This window comes from Dendronephthya gigantea, unplaced genomic scaffold, assembly GCF_004324835.1.
Source record: "Dendronephthya gigantea isolate DGI-Jeju-01 unplaced genomic scaffold, DenGig_1.0 000020F, whole genome shotgun sequence".
Taxonomy (NCBI): Eukaryota; Metazoa; Cnidaria; class Anthozoa; order Malacalcyonacea; family Nephtheidae; genus Dendronephthya; species Dendronephthya gigantea.
Genome location: NW_021163030.1, coordinates 1750204 through 1774848, shown reverse-complemented (window position 1 = coordinate 1774848; position 24645 = coordinate 1750204). Strand labels below are relative to the sequence as shown.

Genomic DNA, 24645 nt, shown 5'->3' with positions numbered 1-24645 from the left:
CCTCTAACAGATCTTAAACATAATGCACTATTGGCCTGATATTCTGTATAATTGTACCAAACATTCGCCCAACAAAGCTAAGGGGCACAAGTTGAGCCCCATAGGAGTTAATTTCAAAATCCAGTTTCTTGGATATTGAAATCAATAGACGTGTATCGGGCAATTTTTTTTGGAAGACGAAAAAGATCAAACAGTGTTACTGTTTGTTACTGTACTCAAAAAACATGGAAAGACATTCGTGCCAAAATGTGGGAAATCGCTTGCGAATATTCTCCCCCCCCTCCTTCACTCCAAAATTTATAGGCACGTACGCCTATGGTAATCATCATCAGCTCATAAGTTTCAAGTTTCTCAACAAAAATAAATTCTGTGTGATACACGGGAATGCACTTTCATATATCGATAAAAGTCTATAAACAGTACTCAAACCCTGCTCAGATTAGCACAGTTATGGCCCGGATATATGTTACTAATGTGAGTAAAATAATCACGAAACTGTTCCGGCCGGATGCAGTACTACCTTCAAATACCAATTGTTCTTATGACGTCATTCAGTTGGAGATGTTGTAAACTAAACCACTAAAGTGTACTAAATTGTGTTCTGTGCTCGTATTTTGGGACGAAGAAAACTCGAAGAGAGGGAAGACGCTGAAATCTTTAATTTATTTTATGTAGTCGTGTGTTTTATTGATTGTATTTCGCATTTACTGAACATAATCTATCGTTGGAGACACGCCGGAGATGACAAATAATAAGGATAGAAAATTTGGTGAGTTCATAAATGATATCTTCTCGCATCTTGTGATGTGTTTTTATGATAAATTTTCAGCTGCTTGATATATATTCCCTTTTCTTCGTTATTCCAGTGTCACATCAATTCGCCTATTCGTTTAAACTCACTTCGAAGAATAACATATAAAGCTTCAGTCGATTCTGTGTTAAAAGTACGTGGATGGATGGATCGCCTTAGCAAGTATTAATTATTTGAAGCTCCGTGACATTCATTCATCTGTATTGAGAAAGTAAGATAGTGTTTTTACTCTACTTGTTGTGTGACTGTGTATTTGAAAGTTGTGTTTGATGACATGTTTCATTGCCATTTACCTTCAGGCTAAACATTTTAGACATGTCATTTTGCATGCTGTAGAGTATTTCTATTTACTATTGTGCAGACATGTCAGAGGTTGTATACATGAAATTGTGTATTGTATAGTTTTGAAGCCTTTCCTTTGAGAAATTTACAAAGAAAGGTATAACAGTGGATGGAAATTTTCAGCCTGCATTTAAATGGTGCAAAACTGGCTTATTAAATATTACGATGAACCCCATTTAGACTTGTATATTCTGCATTGAAATCAGTAATACCTTAGGTTAATACTTTGATCTGAAAAGCACAAGAGTAATCAAGTATTTGAAATAAATGACAACATTTTTAACAGCAAACATGTTTCGACTTAAGTCTTAGCATAAGACTTAAGATTTATGCATGTTACTATCATGGTACACATAAAGCAATCTACAAATTATTTAAAAAGGCTTCCACTGAATATATATTTTGAGACAATGGACTCCTGCCAGCAAAAACCATGCAGCTGTTCAACTTAAGAAAGAATAGAAACAAAAAAAAGATTTAAAGAGACAAAGTCCATGTTGGACTTTAAAACATGAAAAAATACTCTCTATGCATTGGAAAATAATTCCATGGTTTCCCACCATGGTTGGTCTGGTTTCCCTTGTATTACTTTGGCAATTTATACATATGTGTATATATAGCACTCTAGCCTAACTATTACACTTAACGCAAGTCTATAAAAGTAGATGGCTCCAAATTATTGAATACTATTTATTCGATTATCATTTGAATCAGAGCCAAGTTGGGTATTGATCAAACACCATGCTTTGGTTGTTTTTAGTATTTTCTTTCTATATTGTGAATTATTATATCACAATTGAATGCTAAACCAATTGCTGTACAGCAAAGGATATACATTGTATGTCATAGGGTAACACAAATTAAGTAAACAAGTTGCTCTTTAGTTCAATTAAAATATTTGCACCCTCTTAGAAACTGTGCTAAATTCCAGAGTCTCTAACAAATAGTTTAGTTAAGACAGTTACTCATTAACAACTCTCAGTACTTTTGACTGAAAAGAGGATTATTTGGTGTAAAAACAAATGAAATTTAAAATTACACAGTTTATTCATATATTACTTTGCACTAGTTGTTTTTTTAGGCTAAGATATCAGGTTCAGTTATTTCCTTTGTTAATTATATAATTGCAGCTGAAAATAAGTCTTTGTTTGTTTGTTGACCAGCGCATTTTCATATCACGTCAGACTCCTAATGTTAATTATATGCACAAAAATTAAGTTATTGATTTTGATTTTGATTTTATTAACAAACATTACAATTTACATGCAGTACTCCTAGATACAACCCACAATACAACATGAAAACTGTATCGTCTTTTGGAGTATAAGTTTCTTATTCCACATCTGGGGCCGGTTGTTCGAAAGACGTTTAGCTTCAACCGTGGATAAGTCCAAAATGGAAAACGAAATTATCTAGTTATTGAACAAATGAGCTGACATATTTCAATGTAAATAGTTTTCAATGGAAGAACATATTTAATTCATAAGATGTAGTTTCAGTCATTCACAAGATGTATGAGAGTATTTTAAAACTTGGCTTATCCACCGTTTAAGATAAACGCCTTTCGAACAACCGACCCCTGTCTTTTAATTGGAAAGTCTTTAATAATTTCCTGTTGTGGCTATAAATCAGATAATTAATATGGCCACGATTGTTGTATGAAAACACGTATTAAATTTAAAGCATAGTGTAAAAATATCCTAAGTACAACGATTTTATCCTTTATTTTTAATTTTAAATTAATATCGAGTTCATGTGATTCTGCATGATTTCCTCTTGGTGGAAAAGGAACTATAAAAAATTAGATGAGTAACAACCATTTCCTATGTACACACTTGTGAAACTTGAGACATTTCAATGTTCTCCTCCTTCTACTTCTTGACAATAAACTGTACTACTCACAATATATGCGTGTAAGCTTTATTCTTATGCAGTTATGCGGCATAGAAAAAAGCTAGGATGTCTGTCAAATTCTCCCTTTCCTTCGTCTTCGGCGTTCATTTTTTGCCTCAAGTTAATTCATTATTCTCAACGAATATTTAAAATTGCTTTGTTCCTACCTTTAGGGCTGCTTTCCACGCGTTTTTTACGTGCGTGTGCGCATAGAGATAATATTACTCTCACAAAAACCTTCCAAGTAAACTTAAGGAAAAAATAGCAAATGGCACTTGTTTGGTAATTTCTATGCATATAAAAAACGCAACGGGGGGAAGCAATGTCGATCGACATATTTTTAATTCAATAGCAAAAACGCATGAAATAAAGAAGTATAGATAATAGGCATTTTTTTGAGAGTCGAAACACGTAAGGTTATATATAGTATGGGATTAATCCGATTCCAATCAAAATATCTTGATCTCATCAAATCTGAGAGTATCATGCAGTGCAAGATTGAATGCTGCATGTGATAACCGTTATGTACTTGTGGGATATTTGCGTTAGCATATAAATAGACCATTGGAAGCGAAACCGAGGGGGGGGGGGGGGCTAAGGGGCTAAAATACATTAAGAATTTTAATACAGACAAGTAAAAAACCTGTTCACTGGTCCACAAGGATCTGTTTTTTAAATCATTCAAATTTAATGCCCGATGCTTGTACAGTTTTAGAAATTAAAGAGGGAAATGTTTTGTTTCGTTTACTCAGGAGGATATTATCCTCATATTAACTGATTATTGATCGAGCGTGAAGTCTGTACTGTGAAGTATAATAGCGAGGATTTGTAATATGCAAAAACCTCGGTCTGATATTCCACAGTACAGACCGAACAAGCGAGGTCAATAATCGGTCTATTATATGGTTGAACTGCACAAGACGTCCGGGATACCGGTCAAGTTCACTGGTCCAGATACGGGATATACGGACCATGCACTGTCCGGATATGGGTTTTCACGGACCGCTCGTCAACCAATCAGAATAGAGGATCTTGAAAAGCCATATAATAATACAATTTATTATTCCCATGCATGTATGTATAGGAATTTATCTGTCTTGGCAAATAAAAAGATAACGACACTATTTAATATTAATATTTAGGGTTGGTAAACTGATATTTATGATCTTTCATGTACTATCTGTATCTTATGAACGCATGCATTTTAATTCTTAACTTTGCACTTCGTAGATCCTATAGTTCTTTAATTAATGACCTTGCAGGTCCTTTAAACGTTACGTTATGTGACCATAATAATTTATATCGATAACCCAAAAAGATAATTGACTTGCATTATCTTGAGTTCTAATGTGTGCAAAATCCTTAACCTAAAGCGACGGCATTTTATTCGAAATCTTCAAATCATTCTTCCCTGTACGAAATCTTGTAATAAACTTCTGCATTTTTAGTTTTATTGTTTATACTTCAGAAACTGCAAAACACATTCAAAGGACTGATATGGCATCGGAGAAATCTGAAAAAGAGAATAAAGTAAACGTAAACAGGTATTCAATTAAATATAATCTAAAATTTCAAAATAGAAAATAGACTTTAATTGCTTTAAAAGCTTATTCTTCTTAAAGAAAATGAATACTCGCAAAGCTAAGGGAAAAGTGAAATCCGTTCACGTGATTGGTCTGCGAAAAAATTCGCCTCAAGAAAGTAGAAACATGCATTTCCTGTTTTTCTCGGCTGAAAAAAAATCGCCTAGTAAAGAACGACAGGCGGTTTAAATCTTGCGATGTTGACATGTTTTACGCCAGCTCCATAGATAACAGAAACGACAACATAAAAAATACCTCTGGCGCAGATATCTAAGAACTAGATATTGTCCTGTGGAAGAAATATATAAAAATGTCAGATTTCTTGAATTCTCGTGATAGTTGCATGGCCTTAATAATAATATGGACTAATTTCAGTCGTCTTACGTGTAGGAAAATTAAACAAAGGTACCCACAATGCATGCATGCGTCGATAAAAAATATTATGTCTGCGTTGGCATATCCGTATATAGTAATAGTGCAAAGACTCAGGTGTATATACGCGTTGATATAATATTGCATGTGATGTTGCGCGCTTGACCACGGTGGGAGTCGAATCCACGGCCTTTGCTTTGCTCGTCCAATGCTCTTCGAACTGAGCTGCTAGGTCAAGACGGTTTGAGTAATTGATATTTCGGAACTCTCAGTGTGACTAACACAAGCTAGGTTTCAGTTAGATTTCATCAGTTCTATGATCAGTTGATTTGCGTATACAATGATGCTATTAAATATGATCATGTTTAGAGCGAGTCGAAACAAAAGTGAGAAAGATCGGCGGGACAAAGTAAATGCGTTCATCAGTGAACTGGCTAGTTTGGTCCCAGGATGCTTACCAGAGTCTAAAAAGCTAGATAAAGCAACTATACTCAAAAATACAGTTGATTTTATGAAAGTTCATAATGGTAAGTGTTATCATAGAGGCTCCATGTTTATATAATTCCTGTTTGCGTGATATGATTTTATTCCCCTATTTTGTTATCTACTGACAAAAAATCATTGCATGAGCATCTGTGCATTATATTACCTTTACAGATCATGAAACAGCAGGTGTGTTTTGACACCTACTTCACATATCTAACAGTTCTTTTGTATACAAACGGTGTTCCGTGCCATGCAGTACATATTTAGACAATAATTAAGCTGATCAAGAAAACGGATAAACTTATTACATGAAATGAAATTTGACCTGAATCCTTTCGTTTATTAAAACGCTATGATACGAGAAATATGCAATATATGAAAGTATTTGACATATGATTTGCCCTGTCATCTTAACATCATCATGATTGCATTGGCATGCATGCAGATAACATTTTCCTCATCTCTCATAATTTCTGAAATGGCAAATGCAATTACTAAATCCAATAATTGTAATTAATTTATAGATTTAACGGTGGCAATCACGCGTAAAGACACAACATGTTATCTTAACAGCAATGAACTTGGACAATTAATGCTTGAGGTTTGTTCAAATTACAGAATAGAATACAAGTCGTCTTCGTAAAGTCCTAATTCTCCATGCATAATTCTCCAAGCAATTTTATATATATTTATTTATTTAGGGATGTCGTGCTTTTCTGTTCGCAATATCACTTTCTGGGAATTTCACGTTCTTGTCTGAGAGTGTATATGATCTACTGGGCTATACGAAGGTATGGTAATGGCATCATTTTGTCTAACAGTTTCTCATAATATGAGAAATTCCAGCTAGTGTATACTCCTATATCCTATATAGCTCACGCAGTGTCGCTTACTCGATCTATTTCCTGACGGATCGTTTTAGGATGATCTAATTGAGAAGAACATGTTTGATTATCTATGTCCTGAGGATAAGCTTATTTTGCTGAAGGAAATTTCCCGCGGCAGTAAGACAGGTAGGCTAACACGCGACTATATAATAGTATAGTAGTAATGCATGCATGCTAAATTCGTAACCCTTATTAAATTATTAAACGTGGATTTAAAACAGCTGAGACGTTCCTTATTTAGTCGTATATAAGCAGTCATAAAGTAAATATTTCAGTTAAATTAAACATTTTTTGCGTCAGACACTGTCATGATGACCTATTTGAGCGCAAAACATTCTCTCAAATGTTTCCAAATATTTTCCATAGGAGTTGCAAGAAACTCGGGAACGTCATCATTCTTCATCCGATTTAAAACAAAATATTCTGATAAACCGTTGTTCGAGACTTTGCATTGCTGTGGAAATTTTAGAATAATTAAAGAAGGTAAATTCCATTATGGATTGGTTACGATATTATGAAGCGGTAAAGGTTAGTCTAGTATACTGCTTTAGTTTAGAAGGCTAAGAGGGTTTAAGAGGGTATTTTAGTTGGATATTGATAATATATCTACGTTATACAGGGTGTATCAAAACGGTCTTCCTAATCATTTCGTCCGGTGCATATCAGCAAAATTTAAAAATAAAAACATATTTCTATATACATGATCACAAATTTCTGCATGAAATAATTTTAATGCATGCTCACAAACAAGGTATAATTGTCTGTTGACTTATCGATTCTTTCCCCTGCAATTTTCTAAATAGTCATGAAACAATTCACCGAGGACACTTGCCTGGGTTTTAGAGTGGTTTTTGAGTACGACTCAATTTGAAAATGACTACTTGTATGTATATATTCGTTGCACTGAATTTATTGATATTAATCGTTTGTAGAAGTGAAATCAAAAAACGATGGGAGCACTGTTGTGAATTCAAATGAAACATGTTTTGTGGCCTTGGCAAGTCTCGTTCAAACAAACAGCGAACTTGATATCACCAGTTCGCTCAATGTCGATGTCGAATTCACGTCAAGGCAAAGTCTTGATGGAAAGTTCCTGTATTTAGATCCAAGGTGGGTCACGTGAATATATTGTCCTATCCCCTTCCTCCTATTTTTCATGCTCGTGCAGCAAAAAAATGCTAAAAGTTATTTATCGCCTTGTGCATTGAGATTGAGCAATGTTAGGTAGGGACATTTCTTCGTCAGCTCTTTGGATGGACTAATTTTTTACTCTTTCAGGTGCATACCTATCACAGGTTATCTTCCGTACGAGATTCTTGGATCAATGATATATGAGTTTATTCATTTTGATGATCTGGAAAATATTAGCCTCTGTTTTGGAGCACGTGAGTCAGTTGATTATAAAGTACAGCTCTGCCGCCATTGCAATTCCAAAACTTATAGCGCTAAATACAAAAACATATTTCATTCTATATTAATATAACCTTCGACTTCGTTGACTCACCGCCAATTAGGATTTTTTTCAACAATTGGAATTATTGGATTTAGATTTCTATATTAGCTCATAATTAAAATTTTGGGGTGAAACTATTGAACAAGCTGCAAAGTGTAGCGGAAAATATTTCAAGATGAAATAATAATTTTTTTACACAACGCCGGCTTCAATAAAGAGCTGTCTGGGATTTGAAATATGAAAGCGAACTATTGGCTTAAATAATAAATTTGAGCTGAATTTTGATATAGAGTTGTTTTTTTTTTCGTAATCGATCACCTGGAAATGTACACCAAAGCAATCACTAACTTTTTGCAGCCCGGTGTTTCAAGCGCGGCATTCGCAATAGCGATAGACGGAAATCACTAAACCAGCTGCAAATTAAGCAATTAGCAAATTTAGTAATTCATTGTTTTCGTGCTTGCCGATCGAGGACCTCTTTTTCGGCATGCAGTGACCAGTGCGCTTAATATGATACATCGATCATTATAACCTTGATTAGATTATTTTGATATCATTTGATATTTTAATGCTTCCACCGATCTCTCATTGAATTTTTTCCCATTTATTTTCGTCTGTAGTGCTTGAAGATGGCGAAGGTGAAACTGAGGATTATCGTCTTCTAACCAAGGGTTCTCAATGGATAGTTGTCAAGACAAGCAGTTACATTTCTTACAATCATTGGAATTCCAAACCAGAATTTATTTGCAGCACCCACCATTTGGTTAGGTAAGATTTTCATCAGTAATTCAAACTTAAAAACCTGCTGAATTTGATGATATAAAACGAAGGAAACGATGATTTAGTTTTGTCGAGGATTTGATTTCTGATTAGTTTATTTTTTACTCAGACCAGCTGGAACCAGAATAAAATTTCAACATTTGTAAATAAGTAGGAACATTTTGAACAACGTATAGTTTCTATGTTGCTCTTTTGAACGACAATGAATTTTTTTGTGCCATCGTCCTTTTGGTTGCAATTATTTGATTTTTGTTGCATTTTTTATTCTTATAACAACACAGCGGGGGTAGAATGAAGATTGATGAAAATTCAAATTTTGAAGAAAGTGCGGATGGATCAGATCGTGACTTGGCATGGACTAAATCCCCTGAACATCGTCAAAGTAGTGTTCCTTCAGAACAAACAACGTATGTTTAATATCTGTTTTACAACTTTACATGAAAGGAATGGGACAGCCTGCATGAAATGACTACGGAGTGATTAAATTTAACTAGTGATTTCTAAAAAAACCTGTTCATCTGTTCAGATCAGTGAATGCGACGGTGTCTCTCCAACCTTACAATGATTATTGAATATGTAATCTGGCACGAAATGTTGCAAACAGCGTGTATATATCTTTACAATCTCGTATTCTATAAAATATATCCATTATACAATGTATAAGCTTTTTCTCCTGTTTTATAGGTCGAACGCATTGTTAAAGAACAACACAGTACCTGACGTCAACAATACGCCCAACTCGACACTCGCAAGTAGTTCCCAGGCCAACACACGTACGAGTCTTTACTCCACATTACAAACAGCTGCCACACTGGAGAGGAATAATGAAGGCTACTCACAAAATAGCGCGCAGCAGAAGAAATCATCGTCTCAAGCCTCGTCACAAAGTAAAGATGAAATTTCACAGCGGAAACGCGCGGAATTTTACATAGATCCAAACTCAATTCCTATGTCACCTAATTCCTGCGAATTTTCGCATGAAGTGGCGTCAAGTACCTTAGATAAGAATCGACAATCCCTTTCGACGTATTGGTCAGGACAAAGTTCATCTGAAAATGCTGGAATGAATGGCCGATTTGAAAATCCTTTAGCTGCCAAAACTCAATCCCAACAGAATGCCGAATGGCATACCTGCTCCCTTCCTAACTCTAACAGATACGCACAGTCCCCCAGAACTTCACAGGGATTAACGGGAGCAGGTTATCAGATATCTAATCAGTACCCACATTTTTCGAATGAAAACGCCCCGAACGTCTTGCAAACCACCGCTGGACATCCACAACAATCCTTGGACCGCGATTTCACAACGCCGAGTCCTCAAATGTCCCATGGATATTTTCCATCATCGCCAGTGAACCCCGAGAGAAACTTTCATCTTGGAAGACGTTCGTCGAGTTTTCTCTCATCTTCCAGTCTTCCGCCATCCAGTCCTGGTAGTGAGAATTATCCTTTATCCCCGACCACCACCAATGTTATGTCTCCCCACATTGAAACTGGTAGTCTTCAACCACCGTCCCCTGTGGTATTTTCTGCTACCAATGCAATCCCTAGTCCATCGCCATCATTGCTGTCACCAACATCCCCCCATCATAGGATGATGCGAGGTTATTCTACGCCATATCTAGCACAATCCCCTCATGTGCAGGATAGATATCCCCAGTCGCCAATACTCACCCCTGGGTCACCACGCTCATCATCACCTTTTACATCCCCACCAACGCCTAACAATTCCAGTCAATCCTTAACTCCCTTATTCCGCCTATCACCTGCAAATTCGCAATTTATTGTAAAAGGAACAAATGAGGCATTTCACTTATCTGTAGCACCTTATCCTGCTTCGTCAGTAGACGAAAGGTATTCTCCACAAACTGGTTATCCAATATCTGCTCGGTCAAGCCCTAGTTATTCACAGTCATCTTATGATTACCCAGATAGATCACCACAGGCGTCTACTACACCTAAGGAACGATTTTTCCAATCAAATACGCCTTTTCATTCGATACCACAAGATACAAACGATAATCCCAGATCACCCGAAACAAATTCGCTAAGGTCTCCTGTATTGCAGCATGTTGGTCAACATGATAGGGTCAATGACCAATTTGCAATGAAATCGAGTCAACTGGCTTCTCATAACCAGAACCTGTTTCCTGTGCAATCAAATCAAGTATATTTACCTAGTATATACCATCAGACACAGTTAAAAAAGTCTGCTGAGGGGTTAAAACCATGCCAAATAAATAGTGACACACCTTGCAGATCACCAACTTCCACGTCGCCCGGTATAACGACGTTTGGTCGAGATTACCAGGAGCAGTTTACAACCGGGATAAATAGAGAGGGTCGAGCAACGGCTGTCTTCACGCCAGCACGATCTAGTATATTCCCTTTTCAACATGAACCAGAAAACGACAATAGAATTCAAACTCAAGGACAAGCTATAGAACTTCAAGACAATACATGCACTCGATACTCGGAGAAACAAAGGGATGAAACATGTCCAGTAACCCATGGTATTTGGTATTTGCAATATTATAAGTGCATTTTTTAATAGTAAAATACGATGCATGTGCAATGTATGCGTTCCTATTCAAAATCAAAGGTCCTTTATGCGCGAAGCACACTTACAAGTTGCCAATATAGTTGGAGCCATATAAAAAAGAGTTTTTAAACCAAACAGAGGCTTATATCTTTCATTTCCAGTAGGCTGTTAGTTCGTAATTTGATAATCTCTTTTTACATTTGTACCTTGAACATGGAAAATGTCCCCGTCCTCTACATCTCTTGACGCTACTGGTAGCAATAACCTAAACGTTTTCTCATTTAAAGGAACGTATATATAAGAGTAAATATAAAATATTTTGTCAAATGGGGTCGGCTCAAAAGTTTTACTTCGACAGCTAATTCAGTAATTTTGAAAAAAATTATTTGAAAGAAATATAGTTAGGCAATCTTTAAGCCTAGATCTTTTCGGTAATTAAAATATTATTTTAATAAAAAAGGAGCAATTTTGTTGTTCTTCTGTATAGTAAAGTAGATTGGCATTTCAAGCTGCAGCTTGTTTTCAAACACAGTAATTTATTATGCTCCTGTGTAGATGCTCCTCCTTTTGGCGACTTACTTTTTCACTTGCTTTTTTACTTTAAAATATAGAGCAAGTTATTGATGGGAAGAATTCTACTTTAAATTCAGTAAGTGTGTTTAATGTATTAACAATAATTATCTTTGCGTTCTCGGCACCACACAAAGTGTCAGCTGTATGAGTGTATACTTAAGCCTTAAACGATTCGCTGTGAAGTAGTTATCGCTGTTGGAGATTATATGTAAGAATATCTTTCACGTTTTGAACAAATGCCGGAAAGATGTCGACCTTATGACTGTCGACCTCACCTCACGATCGTTATAAGTTTCGTATCACACCGTACGTGGTTGATAAATAATTTTGTCCCTCTTCTAGATGGCGCCAGCTAAAAGCTTCACGTACACTCAAGCCCAAAGAATCCTCCATAACCAGCTACTTGAGAAACAAGATCATCTTCATGATACCATCCTGAAGCAAAAAGAGCAACTTGCTAGAATACAGGAACAAATTATTCTCAATGCGCAGGCTCAATTCTCGTTACACGAAATAGGTGGCCTGGAATCTACTAAAGAATTCCAACAACAAATAAATAATCTGGAAGTTGAACGAGAGCAACACAAAGTCAGACAAAAGGAGCTAAAGACTGTGTTTTTAACAAAAACTTGGTGGTCTTACGTCGCATGGACATGATGAACAAGTGCATGCAAGTAGAATAACGACTGAACAAAGAGAGGCGTCATCGCTGTTGCAAAAGGTGGCAAGCGATAGCTTAGGTAGCAACAATGCATCAAGAACCTTGACTCCATCTAATACAACTGGCAATATATCTTCGAATATTCCACAAAGATTGCCTAGTAAGAGTCCTGGTAGTGAAAACAAACGTGAAGGTTTTGAAAGAGATATATTTAGTGATGTTTTACTGCCTAATAGAGAGCAATCATCACGTCACTGCTACACACCCGTTGTAAGCTCCATCAATCCTCACAATAAGACGTCAGTTAGCTTCGTTTCGTCACAAACCAGAACCAATGAATTGTCAATGAATGAAGACACTTCTCTAAACAGGGGCGAAAGTTCCAAACAATCCAGCAACCAAGCGAAGGACTATTTTTCCAAGTTTACTTCAAACGAAATGGAAACGTTTCTCTCTAGTTCCTCAGTTCCTTTAACACAGAGTGACAAAAATACTCCAGATGATAATGTTGAGAAAGAAGAAACAGAATCGCCTTCTACTTATGATTCTCTTTTACTTCAACAAAAAAGATTATTAGAATTACAAGAGGTGGGAACAATTCCTCTCCATCCTAATTGGTTTTAACCTCTGACTTAACCAAATATAGGTCAGTGGTTATAACCGACCTATGCATTAATGATCCACTCCACGAACATTTTTGTTATCAAGTTGCGATTGGGCTTGAACAAGTTGCTGCTATTTGATAATACGTTTCAACTGCAACTTAGTAACATATTTTTGCACTCCACGTTTCAACACCACGTTCATCAACCGCAAAAAACCCGTACGTTTTAGCTGCCGGCGTAGGATAATGAACATTCGACGAGTAATACATTATTCTTTAATGCGTTTTTATTCAATATGTATATTTTAGGAACAAAGAAATCAGCTAGTGAAGCGACAACAGGAACAATTATTGCTATTGCAGCAGCAACAGCGGCAGCAACAACAGCAACAACAACAAAAAATAATACTTGAATTACAACGTACACCAGAGAATACATTCCCAGAACAAGACAACGAAGGACAAATATTGCCGGAAGGTGATCTCAATATTTTATTTTGAATAAAAAATTATTTTCGGCATTCCATCGGCCAAATTTTATAATATTGCATGTACACATTCTTCTTTCTGTCGTGGTTTTTACATCTGAAATAATGTTAAGGTAGATGGTAGGAATTCTCATAAGTTCAAGTTCATTGCTTCGACATGCACTTGGGTAGTTAAGACTCAAGGTTAGGTTTTCTCTCGTTCTTTTTTTGAATCAGACTGCGTGTGTTTTGTTGTACAGGTGGTGTAGTAGCTGAACATCCTAACTCCTTATCGCCTCACGAACTAAGCGAGGAAGATCTCAGTGTGGTGAATATGTTGCTCGCAGAGGATATAGGAACTGGATTATGGACAAATGAGATATTAGATCAGCCCACATCAGCCAGTTAGTAAATCATTTTACTTTTGTCTACTGACTCTTAGAGCACAGACTTCTGTACTATATTTCAGTACACCATATGTAAAGTGCTTATATATAATTAATATATATCTTCACTTCTTGTCTATCTGGGTGAATTGCTGACTGCATCGCCATGCAAATATATCCCAGGGGCCGGTTGTATGAAAGTCGAATAGCGCTATCCACCGGATAGTGATTTTTTCAACCGTTCTAAAAATGCTCGAAAAGCGATAAAATTTCATCTCTGGGACAGAGAATTATTGAAGAGGATCCTCGATTTAGGAACACTACGATTTAATCAAGACAAAATTATAGCAAACAATTGCAACAGGCAATTTTAAAGCGATTGAAAAAAACACTGTCCGGTGGATAGTGCTTTACGGCTTTCATACAACCGGCTCCTGGATTTTTATTTTGATATTTCTAAAAGCTGGATAGCACTATCCGCCAGGAGCTGGTTGTTTAGAAAGTTTGTTAGTTTTTTCACAGTAAATAGAATATATGTGGCTTGGAGACGAAATAAAGGTACAATACAACTCATTAACTATGTTATTGTCCCAGGTTTATGCAAAAAAATGGTTTCTTTCTCGTCACGTGTCTATTGTATTTTAGCCAAATTTACCAATGGCATTCGTTTTGTTAAGCTCCTCAATCTTGACTTGAGAAATATGTTAATCAAAAGATTGCTATTGGTTTATCTGTGCAAAATACAATAAAAATGTGATGAGAAAGGAACAATTTTTTGCATAAATCTACCTCAACATAGTTGATGAGAATGAGTTGTATTGTAGTTTTATGTGGTCTCCAAACCATGTATATTTTATTAATAGTGGGGTTTTTTTAGCTATATCTATCGTTAGCGATAGAATTAGCCAATCAGAAGTTTGTGTTTTGGAGCAGGGGCCGCGGAAGATCGTTGAATTGCAGGGGGGGCAAATATATATTCATGTTAGAAAACTGTAAAAACAATAAAATTCAAAAGAAACTAAGAAGGTGATATTGCCGAAAGTGAATATATGAATATTTGCCATTTACTGATCTTCTGCGGCCTCTGTTTTTTAGTTACAATTAAACTACCTAAAATGTGGTTATGTGTTTTATATAACCGCCCCCAGATGATTGTAATAGATTTTTTGTCTGAATATTCCATGCAGATAATAAATTCTAAAGGCAAACTTTTTCTTTTTCATATTTCTAGTCAGTTTATAACTTTCAAGAATTTCCTCTCCATCGTTCGAAAAAATCACTATCCAGCATGTATATATAAAGCTACGTATAATGTATTATCGTCAACAGAGTGTAGAATCAATAAAGCAAAAATTTACAAAAGAGTTAGATTTATATCTTCATATGTTACAATGCGGCAGTATAGAAGTAGCGTACCCGAGATAAGATTTTATAACAACAGTTGCGCACATGCATATACCATTCTTCTATTTTGTTCGCACCCCAGGCGCAATGACAAAAAGGAAATGCCCTGGGAACGAGCGAGGCTGGCACAGGTGAGGAAGTTTTAAGATTAATATGACACCAACTAAAGGAAGCCAACCCACTGGTTGAGAGAGAGGCGAGTGAGGCATACATATGAAGTTTCATGCAGCGTAGCAGTGTCTCCTGATAACTTTGTTGGGGTATTGACAAACGTCGAAAAGCGTTTTTGTCAATTTTAGACTGTTGTCAACCTCGGTTCTCAACCTCGCTGAAAAAAGCTAGCGCTTTAGGGAGCGCCTGCCAGCTCAGTGGGTGGTGCCCAGTCACAGAATTGACGTCATGAAACCAAGCATGGGATTGTTGTTCCATGCTTGAAGTGTGAACATACCATCATATCCGATAACACAACCGAAGTAAAGACGCAGTTTTCGTATTTCTAAAACGTTGTTAGAATTTAAAACGTTTCAAAATGTTGCTGGTTTTGACTATTACAAATATCCTGTCATTCTGTATGTTGATGGGTGAGTATTTCCTATAATTATTGTTTATTGTCAGGTTATAAGTGGTGGCGAATAGCCTTTCGTTTGTGACATGAGTTTGTTTAGCACCAAACCGCGACAATATTTTGACGTTGTTTTCAATTTTTTCCAAATCATTTTACGTATTGGTTTGTTATTATGCTTATTTTGTATTATTGAAAATTGTTGAATTGACGATCGTGATAAACTGATACCCACATGAAATATGAAAATATCTCGAAACCAAGTTGAAATTTGACGTTTTGACATTTTGGACATATTCAATATCACCTTGGCAATATATTGCGAACAATCACGTTTTTAAAATTGTGAATGGAACCCCCAATACATTCTGGCATAATTTAGAGGTATAAAAATCAACATAGTCATTGGTAAATTCTAAGTTTATATGGTTTAATTTAACGATTATGTGACAAATAATAGGGTGAAATGGTCAAGTGTTGATCACTGTCTTTTAGTTGCCATAAATAATTCCAGCCAATTCTTAAAAAGTAGGAATTACCTCAGTAGTATCCTGACTTTGATCACAAAGGCTTCAACAGTGAAAACTAGCCCTAAAAAAAATAAATTTTGTTATCTTTAAATGCAAGGTTGTCTTTGTAAGATACAGGTAACTAACATCTGGAAATGTTTTCATACAGGAACTTCGCACCTTAAATATTGTTTTCAGGAAGTTTATCAACAGAAATATAATGTATCATATTCATCAAATACAAATTTCACTGAGAAAAAAATGTAAGAAAAAGGGCTTGTGAGCAAAATTTAAAATGATTTTGAACCCAGTTGTGGGACAGTTAGTACAGAGTTGTGCAATACATGTCTATGCGGTAGTGAACTAAGAAAATCACAAATTGCCTGTGGGAACCATTGGGTTGTTACTTCCATTTCAAGCAAGTCTTCCCAAGATGCAGGGGACAATATATAATCTTACCTCCAGACTTCTTCCCCTTCCAGTCACAATGTAGGACTCAGAATTAAACCTGTCCACTGATATTTTTTGTAATTTGTTTGGGCAAAAAAGCAAAGGATTCTGATTCTTGGATCTTTTTCAAACAAGGCTCGGGATACCAACTTGTCATTCATATATGCAGCGGCCTTTGCCATTGGAAATGTCTTATCTATTCTATTAAATTTTAAATTTAATTGTAGTATATTATTTTTTTAAGTACCAGAGTGGTGGCACTTTTTTATCAAACTTTTTTGAAGGAATGTCCAGGAGAGTTTATTGTCACATTGCTACAGATTCCGCTGTAGCTAATGAATTCATTGTTTAGAAACATTATGGATTAACCTACTTCATAATTGGGTGCATATTCTTATTTCCATGTTTCTCATTATTAATTTGCAAACTTATTTTTTTTATGGCTATTAATATGCCTTTAAAAGCACAGTAGTTTTGTCCAATGACAATGGTTATTTTTTAGGCAATTTATCTCAATAATTGTGCAAGATAGTGTGGGTTCAAAGCTGACATTATTTCACATTTAATTTTTCTATTTAGGTGATGCGAGAGTTGTTGAAGATATAAAGTTATTTGATGAAATAGACCTTTCTGCTCTCACTGAAGCTCCTGGAAGTCATTCAAATTCAAAAGCATATGTGTTCACAAAAACAACTGGCGATTTGATTGCCCCAGCAAACATTTCTTATGCATTTGCCAGGGAATCATTTTTGATCAAACAATTTTCTGTAAAGACTTATCTTCAGGTGGCCAAAGACTCAGATGGTGGAACCATTGTATTTCTCTCTAATCGTCAAGGGGATGAGGCTTTTAGCCTTGAATTCACGTAATTGATACACTATCACTGTTTACGTTGGAGAATTATAAGTTTGGATGCAATTTTACCAACCTTCATGGAACAGCACAGCATGATTTTAAAAAATCATTTCTGATCTGTAATACTATTATATTCCCCATGGCTGTGTTCTTTGTGTATAAAAGATGTCAGGCTGGTGGGGCTGAAGCTCTGTTTTCGATCTCAGGTTACCATAGAACTTGAAAAAATAACGAGTTTTATGTAAAACACTTCTGATGTCTGTATTCCTGCAGAAAAAACAAAAAGTCGGTTAATTGCGGTTGGAGGTTTTTAGAGAAAACTAGCAATTAACTGCAATTAATTTTATATCTCCAGTATCTATAAATGTGGTTGTTAGTTTTACATGAATCTAGTGAATGCGTGATTTGAACATTCACATTAACTACTTGTAGTAAATTGAAGGAATTTTTAGATGTAATATAATTCTCTTTCAGGCGGAAATCTGACAGCATTGAGGTGGATGCTGTTTTTCGAGTTGCTAAGACCAGCAGAACAGTTGATTGTAAATTTAAAAATATAGGGAGCAAAATCCCTAAGGATGAATGGTTGCACCTTGACGTTCGTATCTACCTACTGGAGAAATTACTGAGATGCGAAATTAAAACAGCCAAAGGTGACATATTTTATCGCAACAGCATTATAGACAATGTGGCTATAATCGATCAACCGATCGAGCCATTTCCACTAAATGGGACGTTGAGGATGGCACAAAAATTCTTACCAGTGTCAGAACACCTTCCGGTTATCACAGAACAATTTGTGGTAAGTGATCTTCGATACATTCTTTCGTATTTCGTAACTCTACCTCTTGCTTATCTAGTAAAAGTAAACATATTTACCCCCAAACATTTGTGAATGAACAGTGGAGCAGTTTTCATTGATAACCCATTGAATAATAACTTGAGAATAACACTTTTAAAGCTCAAAGATCGTGTGTTTTCTCGGGCGCCTCTCCTCCCGCCCTCTCGGTACTTGAAGAGCTTACCGACCCCCGTGAGGAATCAACATTGACGAGACTAACATAATAATGGAAGTTTATAGAGTTTGCATTTTGCTGATGATACATTTAATAACTGCAATTTAGGGGAATCTACAGGATGTTATCATAAGTTTTGGAGATCCTAATTGCACTATTTTAAGTAAGTATGTTAGCTATGTTTTGAACGTTTTTCTTACGCACGTACACGCTCGGAAAATTTTGAATGCTTCTAAATTTTTATTATTTAAAGTTATTTCGATTTAATTCACTTAGTTTTTTGAAAGATAACTTATATAAGAATTCAGATTTTTTGTATATATATATATATATATATATATATATATATATATATATATATATATATATATATATATATATATATATATACACCCATTTGCAAAAACGTTGGCCGCAGATAGATAGATAGATAATTAGAATTGCATATGAATACATTTGCATGGGATTTCAATCATATTACACAACATATGCAATTCTAATTAGATTTCGGGTATCTATCTATCTATCTATCTGCGGCCAACGTTTTTGCAAACGGGTGTATATATATATATATATATAAATATATATATATATATATATATATATATAATTTTTATATAGTTGCGAGTTATGTGTCCAAATCTGTTATCGTGCCCAAAACTCTTTTCACCATAAAAAGCTGTTTTCATCATAACTGAAGCTGCGTTAATTTTATTTTTATATATTTTCATATTTATCTAGTCGATGATAGCAAAGTACCTGCAACTGTAAAGCCGACCATCCAACAATCAACGGCGACGAAGCGAACAACTCCAGCTCCCACTTCAGTTCAGTGTCCAACAACAGTACGTATGTCCAACACTTCAGAATACAACCTTTATCAAGGAAGGTTTACTCGTACTAAAGCTAAATTATTAACAATCTATATCTTCTGCTTAAATCCAGAACTGTACTTGTTTGAAAATCCCTCGCGTTTATATTCTCATTTAATTGAACTTTTAAGATTTGTTTTCACACAAATTCGATAAATCGTTTTTAAATTTTATAAATCATTTCTTGACATTGCTCAACGTTACTTTTTTAAAGTCTGCGAAAGATGACACATGTCCTGGGGATGGAAAGAAACATCAAAATGGTGAAAAGTGGGATGATGGGAAAAATGGTGATTGCGAATGTAAGGTTAGTATACGGGACGTTTTTACGAATCTTGTGCTCAACACGCATATAGAAGCGATGCTTAGCTCGGTTGCCTGGGCCCTCAATCACGCATAAAACAAGGGTTAAAACTAATGTAACGATGTGTAGTACTAGCCTCATAACCATTCCCGTGAAGATAGGAGTTGATCGCTAAGGTATAGCCTGACCTTGATAACATGACAAGTTTTGGATCGAAAATAAGACTGTCATGAACGCGATTACTACCCTGAGCTAGGCAAGGCATGCATGACAACATCTAAGTCTACGTCTATACGAGACACGCATGCATGCTCCCAACAAGTTAGAGCAGGACTTCACCTAAAATGGAATAGTGAGATAAAACGCTAGCAATACAAAAAAATAGAAACCACGAGAAAACTAAACATCGTCGATTGGAAGGAAATACAAATCAAAACCCCGGTTAGACACGGTGTGGTAACAAAAGGAGAAACTCCTCCGTATGAGCAATCTGATAGAAAATCGTGATAAATGACACGAAAAGAAAGCCAAATCAATCGTGATTTAAAGAGCGGCAGCCGGCAGTGCTAGTTTCTATTTTATGTTAGGAAAAGACACGCCTCATTTAATCTCCAAATATTGATACAAAGCGAAAACATCTATACTCTAATTACACTGTTTTTTTAATGTGCTTTTTTTTACAGAAAGGAAATACTTTTTGCGTAAAACAAGTTCGACGCTGTGTTCAAGGGGGAAAAGTGTTCTCTGATGGTGATACGTGGGATGATACTTCAAACTGTGACAAATGCAGATGTGATGTAAGTATACAGATTATATTTCATTAGTTTTCTGTGCAAATTGCCGTTTTAGATTATATGTTTTTTACATGTTTTCATATTAAAAAAACTCTGCATGCAGCCGTTAAATTTTTCTTTTTTTCCTCGATCGAGAACACCTAATATTCACATGCATACATATATACATGAACTTTATTTAAACTCTTATGGGTAGCTTACATAGCTAATTTCTCCGAGTAACTATAATATAATTATATAAAACATAATCGGATTACTAATAATACTGCATAATACTACTAGTACTACTATATATACAAATTTAAATGTAAAGCTTTACAACTTGAAATATGTCGTTTAAACTCAAGAAAGGTGATCGCTCTGTAGCAGTCTGGAAGAGAATTTCATAATTTAGCTGCCAAGTATGAAAAGGAATGTAAACTATAAGTATCAAATGTAGTATAACAACTGCCTAAAATAGAGAAAACACTTCTCGACGTTTCAACCTGAGGGCCTTCGTCAGGAGAGTTAGTATGGAAATAAATTGGGGAGAATACATGTTTTTATTGGGGGGAAAACACGTGATAAAAAATGGGCCAATAGAAATACATTGGAATACATTACATTGCCAAATATAAATCTAAGAATGTCACGTAATATAAATCTAAGAATGCGCTTGTTTAAAGTGTCTATTTTACCTGTACTGCAAATATACACCACAAAAATGCCATATTTAAATACAGAATTATTATAAGGGTTTATTTTTCCCAGAATGGTGTCGTAAGATGTGGCAGTACGACAAGAACATACCGAAAAAGTTGTGACTTGACCTGCGATAAGAAAGTGTGCGAAAATCCGAAAGATGGATGTTATTGCCCCGAAAATATGGTTCTGCTTGACGGAAAATGCCAGGATGAAGTTGCCTGTCCTTGTATGATTAATGGACAAAAATATAAAGTAAGTTTGATTGAATTAATCATTGTCATTTTACCATTCAGGAATAGGACGAATGACTTATTCAAAATTATCCTTGAAAGAACTGGGTTAATACCGATGTTTTTAGTAATACTGAATTTATATAAGTAATTTTTTACTTTGGTTGTCAATATCGTTATTTTAGGAAAATTAATTGGTTTGTTTGTTTGTTTGGTAAAAGGATATAGATTTCTCTAACTATCAATTGTTTTTTTTTACAGCCAGGATCATACATTATTAATTGTGATGTTTGTGTTTGCAGTAGTGGTAAGCAACCCACTTGTTACAAGGGCATATATTGTTAGAGTAAGATTTTGAGCTAGCATATGGATATGATTGCCTGTAATTGATAGTTATTATATAGAGATAAAATAATTGTATGCATGCTTTTAATATAAATTTCGTATAATTTTTTTATTATCAATGAACTTGTTATTTCGTATCTAAGTTTAAAATTGGGCGGTATTAAATCTTTTTCTAATGAGCATTGGCAGATTTACTTTCCAATTTGTTATTTGTTTTTTGATCGTTTGGCAGTGGTGTAATTTTGGCGCCATTCTTTCTTCAGCGCGCGCCGTAGTTGCAGCAGGGCATGGGATCCAACCTTGCGTTTTCGGATGGGATCCTGGCAGCTTTTTTACAAAAATTTAACAAAAAACTTTCGTTCGCAAATTTCTTATATTTGCGACGGCTTCTGAACACAAAAATGCGTGGCAATTTTTTGGTAACACGGTTCCGACGTAGATTTAGTTTATTTTTTGTATATTTTTGTTATTTAAATACGAGTAATTTGATGCGTAAGTTTGTGATACTACGGCATGCGGACCTGCGATCCCGGCACATGTGGTGTAACCAGGGGATGTCAGGCAAAGAGGTTGCATGGATGTCAGGGTGTCGATTAACAGGGGAGGCTTAGGGACCCTAAACTATATGAAATGTGGCACATTTATTACGAAATGATAGGAAAAAAAACACGCGGAAAGACAGATACTAGTTGCTGCATGAGGGAGGAGACAGAGGAAAAATCTGGCCTTAGGAAAAATCTTTCTCGAGTCCTGGCCTCAGGAAAAATCACAACTGGCTTTTGGAGTAATATTCATGTGTGATTGTTGTCAGCGTTATCATCCTTCATAAGTCGTTTATAGTCTTTATAAGCCCCATAATCGCCCTATTCTTCACAGAAAGCTCATGGCACAATTCTGCTTCGCTACTTCTGCTGAATATATTACGTTGAGCAGCAAAGCATATGCAGTGGACAAAAGTCCGTCAGATTCGGATATATTTTCCATCTTAAAATGGCGAGATGCGAAGACAAACGAAGGTTTTTAAACAGATATTTGACAATTAGCAACCTACAGTAACATCAACAAAAATCGAGAATATACACTTAGTAATTTTGTAGAAATAGGCAAATTTCTTTTATATTTTCACCATTATTCTGATCTCCCATGCTATCTCATCCATCAGACCACAGTGCATGATCAGACTAATCTCTTATGCCTTCACGCCTCTCTCGTCTTCAGCCAAGTTTGCATACAATAAATTAGCCCTTACCTCCCCCTACTTATGCCATTGCTTTTGGTGGATGCTGAGATGTTTGTTACATGTTATTAATATCATGCCCCAGGGAGAGACAAACACGCTACATTGCAAAAAATTGCAAAAAATATCCCTCTAAAGCAAAGTATTATCAATGGGCAATTTCAGATGGTAGTGATGTCGTAATGATGGTACGAATTACAATTTTAAAGCTATTGAGTCATGCATTAATTCAGTTTAATATGCATATCTTATATATTATCGGGTGATTAATTTGTATTTTATTCCTTTAATAAATATTTTATATTATATCGAGTTTCATTAAAAACATAGCCTCTATATAGCGACTCATTTAGTGGCAAAAAGGTTCCACGTTTAGTCTTTAGAAGATAAAGTATTTTAAATATAATATAAAGAATGATCGGCTTGAAGGCGGAAATTTGCCTGAGTGCATCATTAAAAGCTTATACAGAAAACGTCAGCGAATTGTTGTTTAGAAATTAAGACAGACACCAAATGACATGCAAGATTTCAGACAAGATCGAAATCACTCTATAAATCGAGAATTACGCATTTGTGTTATTTGGTGAATAGTATAACACTCTAAGTAAACGTTATGATCACCGAGGCTCTGTTTCAACGTGTAGTGTGTTACACCGTACTATTTACTATTTGTGTTTCCGCTGATGACAACGTGACACTACGTTGGAGCTTAAGAATTCGAGAACGGATCTCTGAAGACCGAACCATATATGAACAACGAAATCCAAACAGAACATCGCTATTAGCAAGCAGAAAAATGATAACCGAAAAAGATTTGAATGAAACTTTACTGCATGATTCTTTTGTTTACACTGCTATATGCATGTCAGGAAATAACATATGGAGATGTATCTACCAAGTGATTATCATTTCAGCTGTGTTCATAATGAGCATGTTTAGTAAGAAACTAGCGGGGAGTAAAACGTGTAGTGCGGAGGTTTTCAAAAGAAGAAATAGATTCATTGAAGAGATTGAAGATATTAAACGATGGGGTCATTCAATGAAACCAAACGTTATTGTGGAACAAGACTGGAAGATAGATTGGACTTCAGACATATGGCTTGGCTGTGATAACGATGTTGAGAGCTCTTCTAGTGTATTAATTCATTATAAGAAAACACAAGTAAGGACCCTAGAAGACCAATCCTATAACAAACGCTGACATAAATTACTAGTGGCATGTGCTGTACCGGAAAATCGTGCTTTAGTGTCGACTTGTTGGGTATTGTATTATAAAACGGTGTTTATTGTATATAAATTGGAATTATATTAAGTACATGCTACTCGCTGATACTGTCGTTCAGAGGTTAATTGAAAAGCACAAGGCGTGAGTTATTAAATAATTACGACTATAATAAAATATTGATTATAGTTAACAATGTGAACAATGCACTGTTTATTTAAAGACAAATATGAGGTGGGAAAACGCATTTTGCGAAAAATTAGTTTTGTCTATAGAGTAGAGCGTCGTTGACGTTGTTGCGTCATTATATATAGTATATTA

The 24645-nt window shown here is 35.5% G+C and overlaps 3 protein-coding genes across 3 annotated transcripts; all 3 read left to right on the top strand.

The window, feature by feature from the left end:
- Nucleotides 1–565: 565 nt before the first annotated feature.
- On the top strand, nt 566–12473 carry LOC114521393 (neuronal PAS domain-containing protein 2-like). Its single transcript, XM_028541825.1, has 15 exons — nt 566–769; nt 867–1022; nt 4515–4590; nt 5371–5528; nt 6012–6088; nt 6189–6278; nt 6410–6500; nt 6741–6857; nt 7307–7484; nt 7653–7759; nt 8448–8595; nt 8889–9014; nt 9292–11120; nt 11761–11798; nt 12065–12473. The coding sequence occupies exons 3-15, from the start codon at nt 4544–4546 to the stop codon at nt 12377–12379; spliced, it is 3321 nt and encodes a 1106-aa protein (XP_028397626.1). The 5' UTR covers nt 566–769; nt 867–1022; nt 4515–4543; the 3' UTR covers nt 12380–12473.
- Nucleotides 12474–12638: 165 nt separating this feature from the next.
- LOC114521394 (putative uncharacterized protein DDB_G0271606) lies at nt 12639–14576 on the top strand. The gene is made up of 3 exons (XM_028541826.1): nt 12639–12971; nt 13297–13465; nt 13715–14576. Exons 1-3 carry the CDS (start codon nt 12729–12731, stop codon nt 13861–13863), a joined length of 561 nt encoding a protein of 186 aa, XP_028397627.1. The 5' UTR covers nt 12639–12728; the 3' UTR covers nt 13864–14576.
- Nucleotides 14577–15598: 1022 nt separating this feature from the next.
- LOC114521617 lies at nt 15599–22045 on the top strand. The gene is made up of 9 exons (XM_028542114.1): nt 15599–15825; nt 17345–17630; nt 18095–18422; nt 18745–18799; nt 19378–19481; nt 19723–19815; nt 20496–20609; nt 21357–21542; nt 21782–22045. Exons 1-9 carry the CDS (start codon nt 15774–15776, stop codon nt 21863–21865), a joined length of 1302 nt encoding a protein of 433 aa, XP_028397915.1. The 5' UTR covers nt 15599–15773; the 3' UTR covers nt 21866–22045.
- The last annotated feature ends 2600 nt before the right edge of the window (nt 22046–24645 follow it).

What these genes read in the sequence shown, in the direction of transcription:
- LOC114521393 (XM_028541825.1), top strand. Translation starts at nt 4,544, where the DNA reads ATGGCATCGGAGAAATCTGAAAAAGAGAATAAAGTAAACGTAAACAG. An exon ending in TTCCTGTATTTAGATCCAAG is followed by an intron (nt 7,485 to 7,652) that starts GTGGGTCACGTG and finishes TTACTCTTTCAG; the next exon opens with GTGCATACCTATCACAGGTT. An exon ending in AGCACCCACCATTTGGTTAG is followed by an intron (nt 8,596 to 8,888) that starts GTAAGATTTTCA and finishes ATAACAACACAG; the next exon opens with CGGGGGTAGAATGAAGATTG.
- LOC114521617 (XM_028542114.1), top strand. Translation starts at nt 15,774, where the DNA reads ATGTTGCTGGTTTTGACTATTACAAATATCCTGTCATTCTGTATGTTG. An exon ending in TCCTAATTGCACTATTTTAA is followed by an intron (nt 18,800 to 19,377) that starts GTAAGTATGTTA and finishes ATATTTATCTAG; the next exon opens with TCGATGATAGCAAAGTACCT. An exon ending in GTGACAAATGCAGATGTGAT is followed by an intron (nt 20,610 to 21,356) that starts GTAAGTATACAG and finishes TATTTTTCCCAG; the next exon opens with AATGGTGTCGTAAGATGTGG.
- LOC114521394 (XM_028541826.1), top strand. Translation starts at nt 12,729, where the DNA reads ATGAATGAAGACACTTCTCTAAACAGGGGCGAAAGTTCCAAACAATCC. An exon ending in GATTATTAGAATTACAAGAG is followed by an intron (nt 12,972 to 13,296) that starts GTGGGAACAATT and finishes TGTATATTTTAG; the next exon opens with GAACAAAGAAATCAGCTAGT. An exon ending in AGGACAAATATTGCCGGAAG is followed by an intron (nt 13,466 to 13,714) that starts GTGATCTCAATA and finishes TTTGTTGTACAG; the next exon opens with GTGGTGTAGTAGCTGAACAT.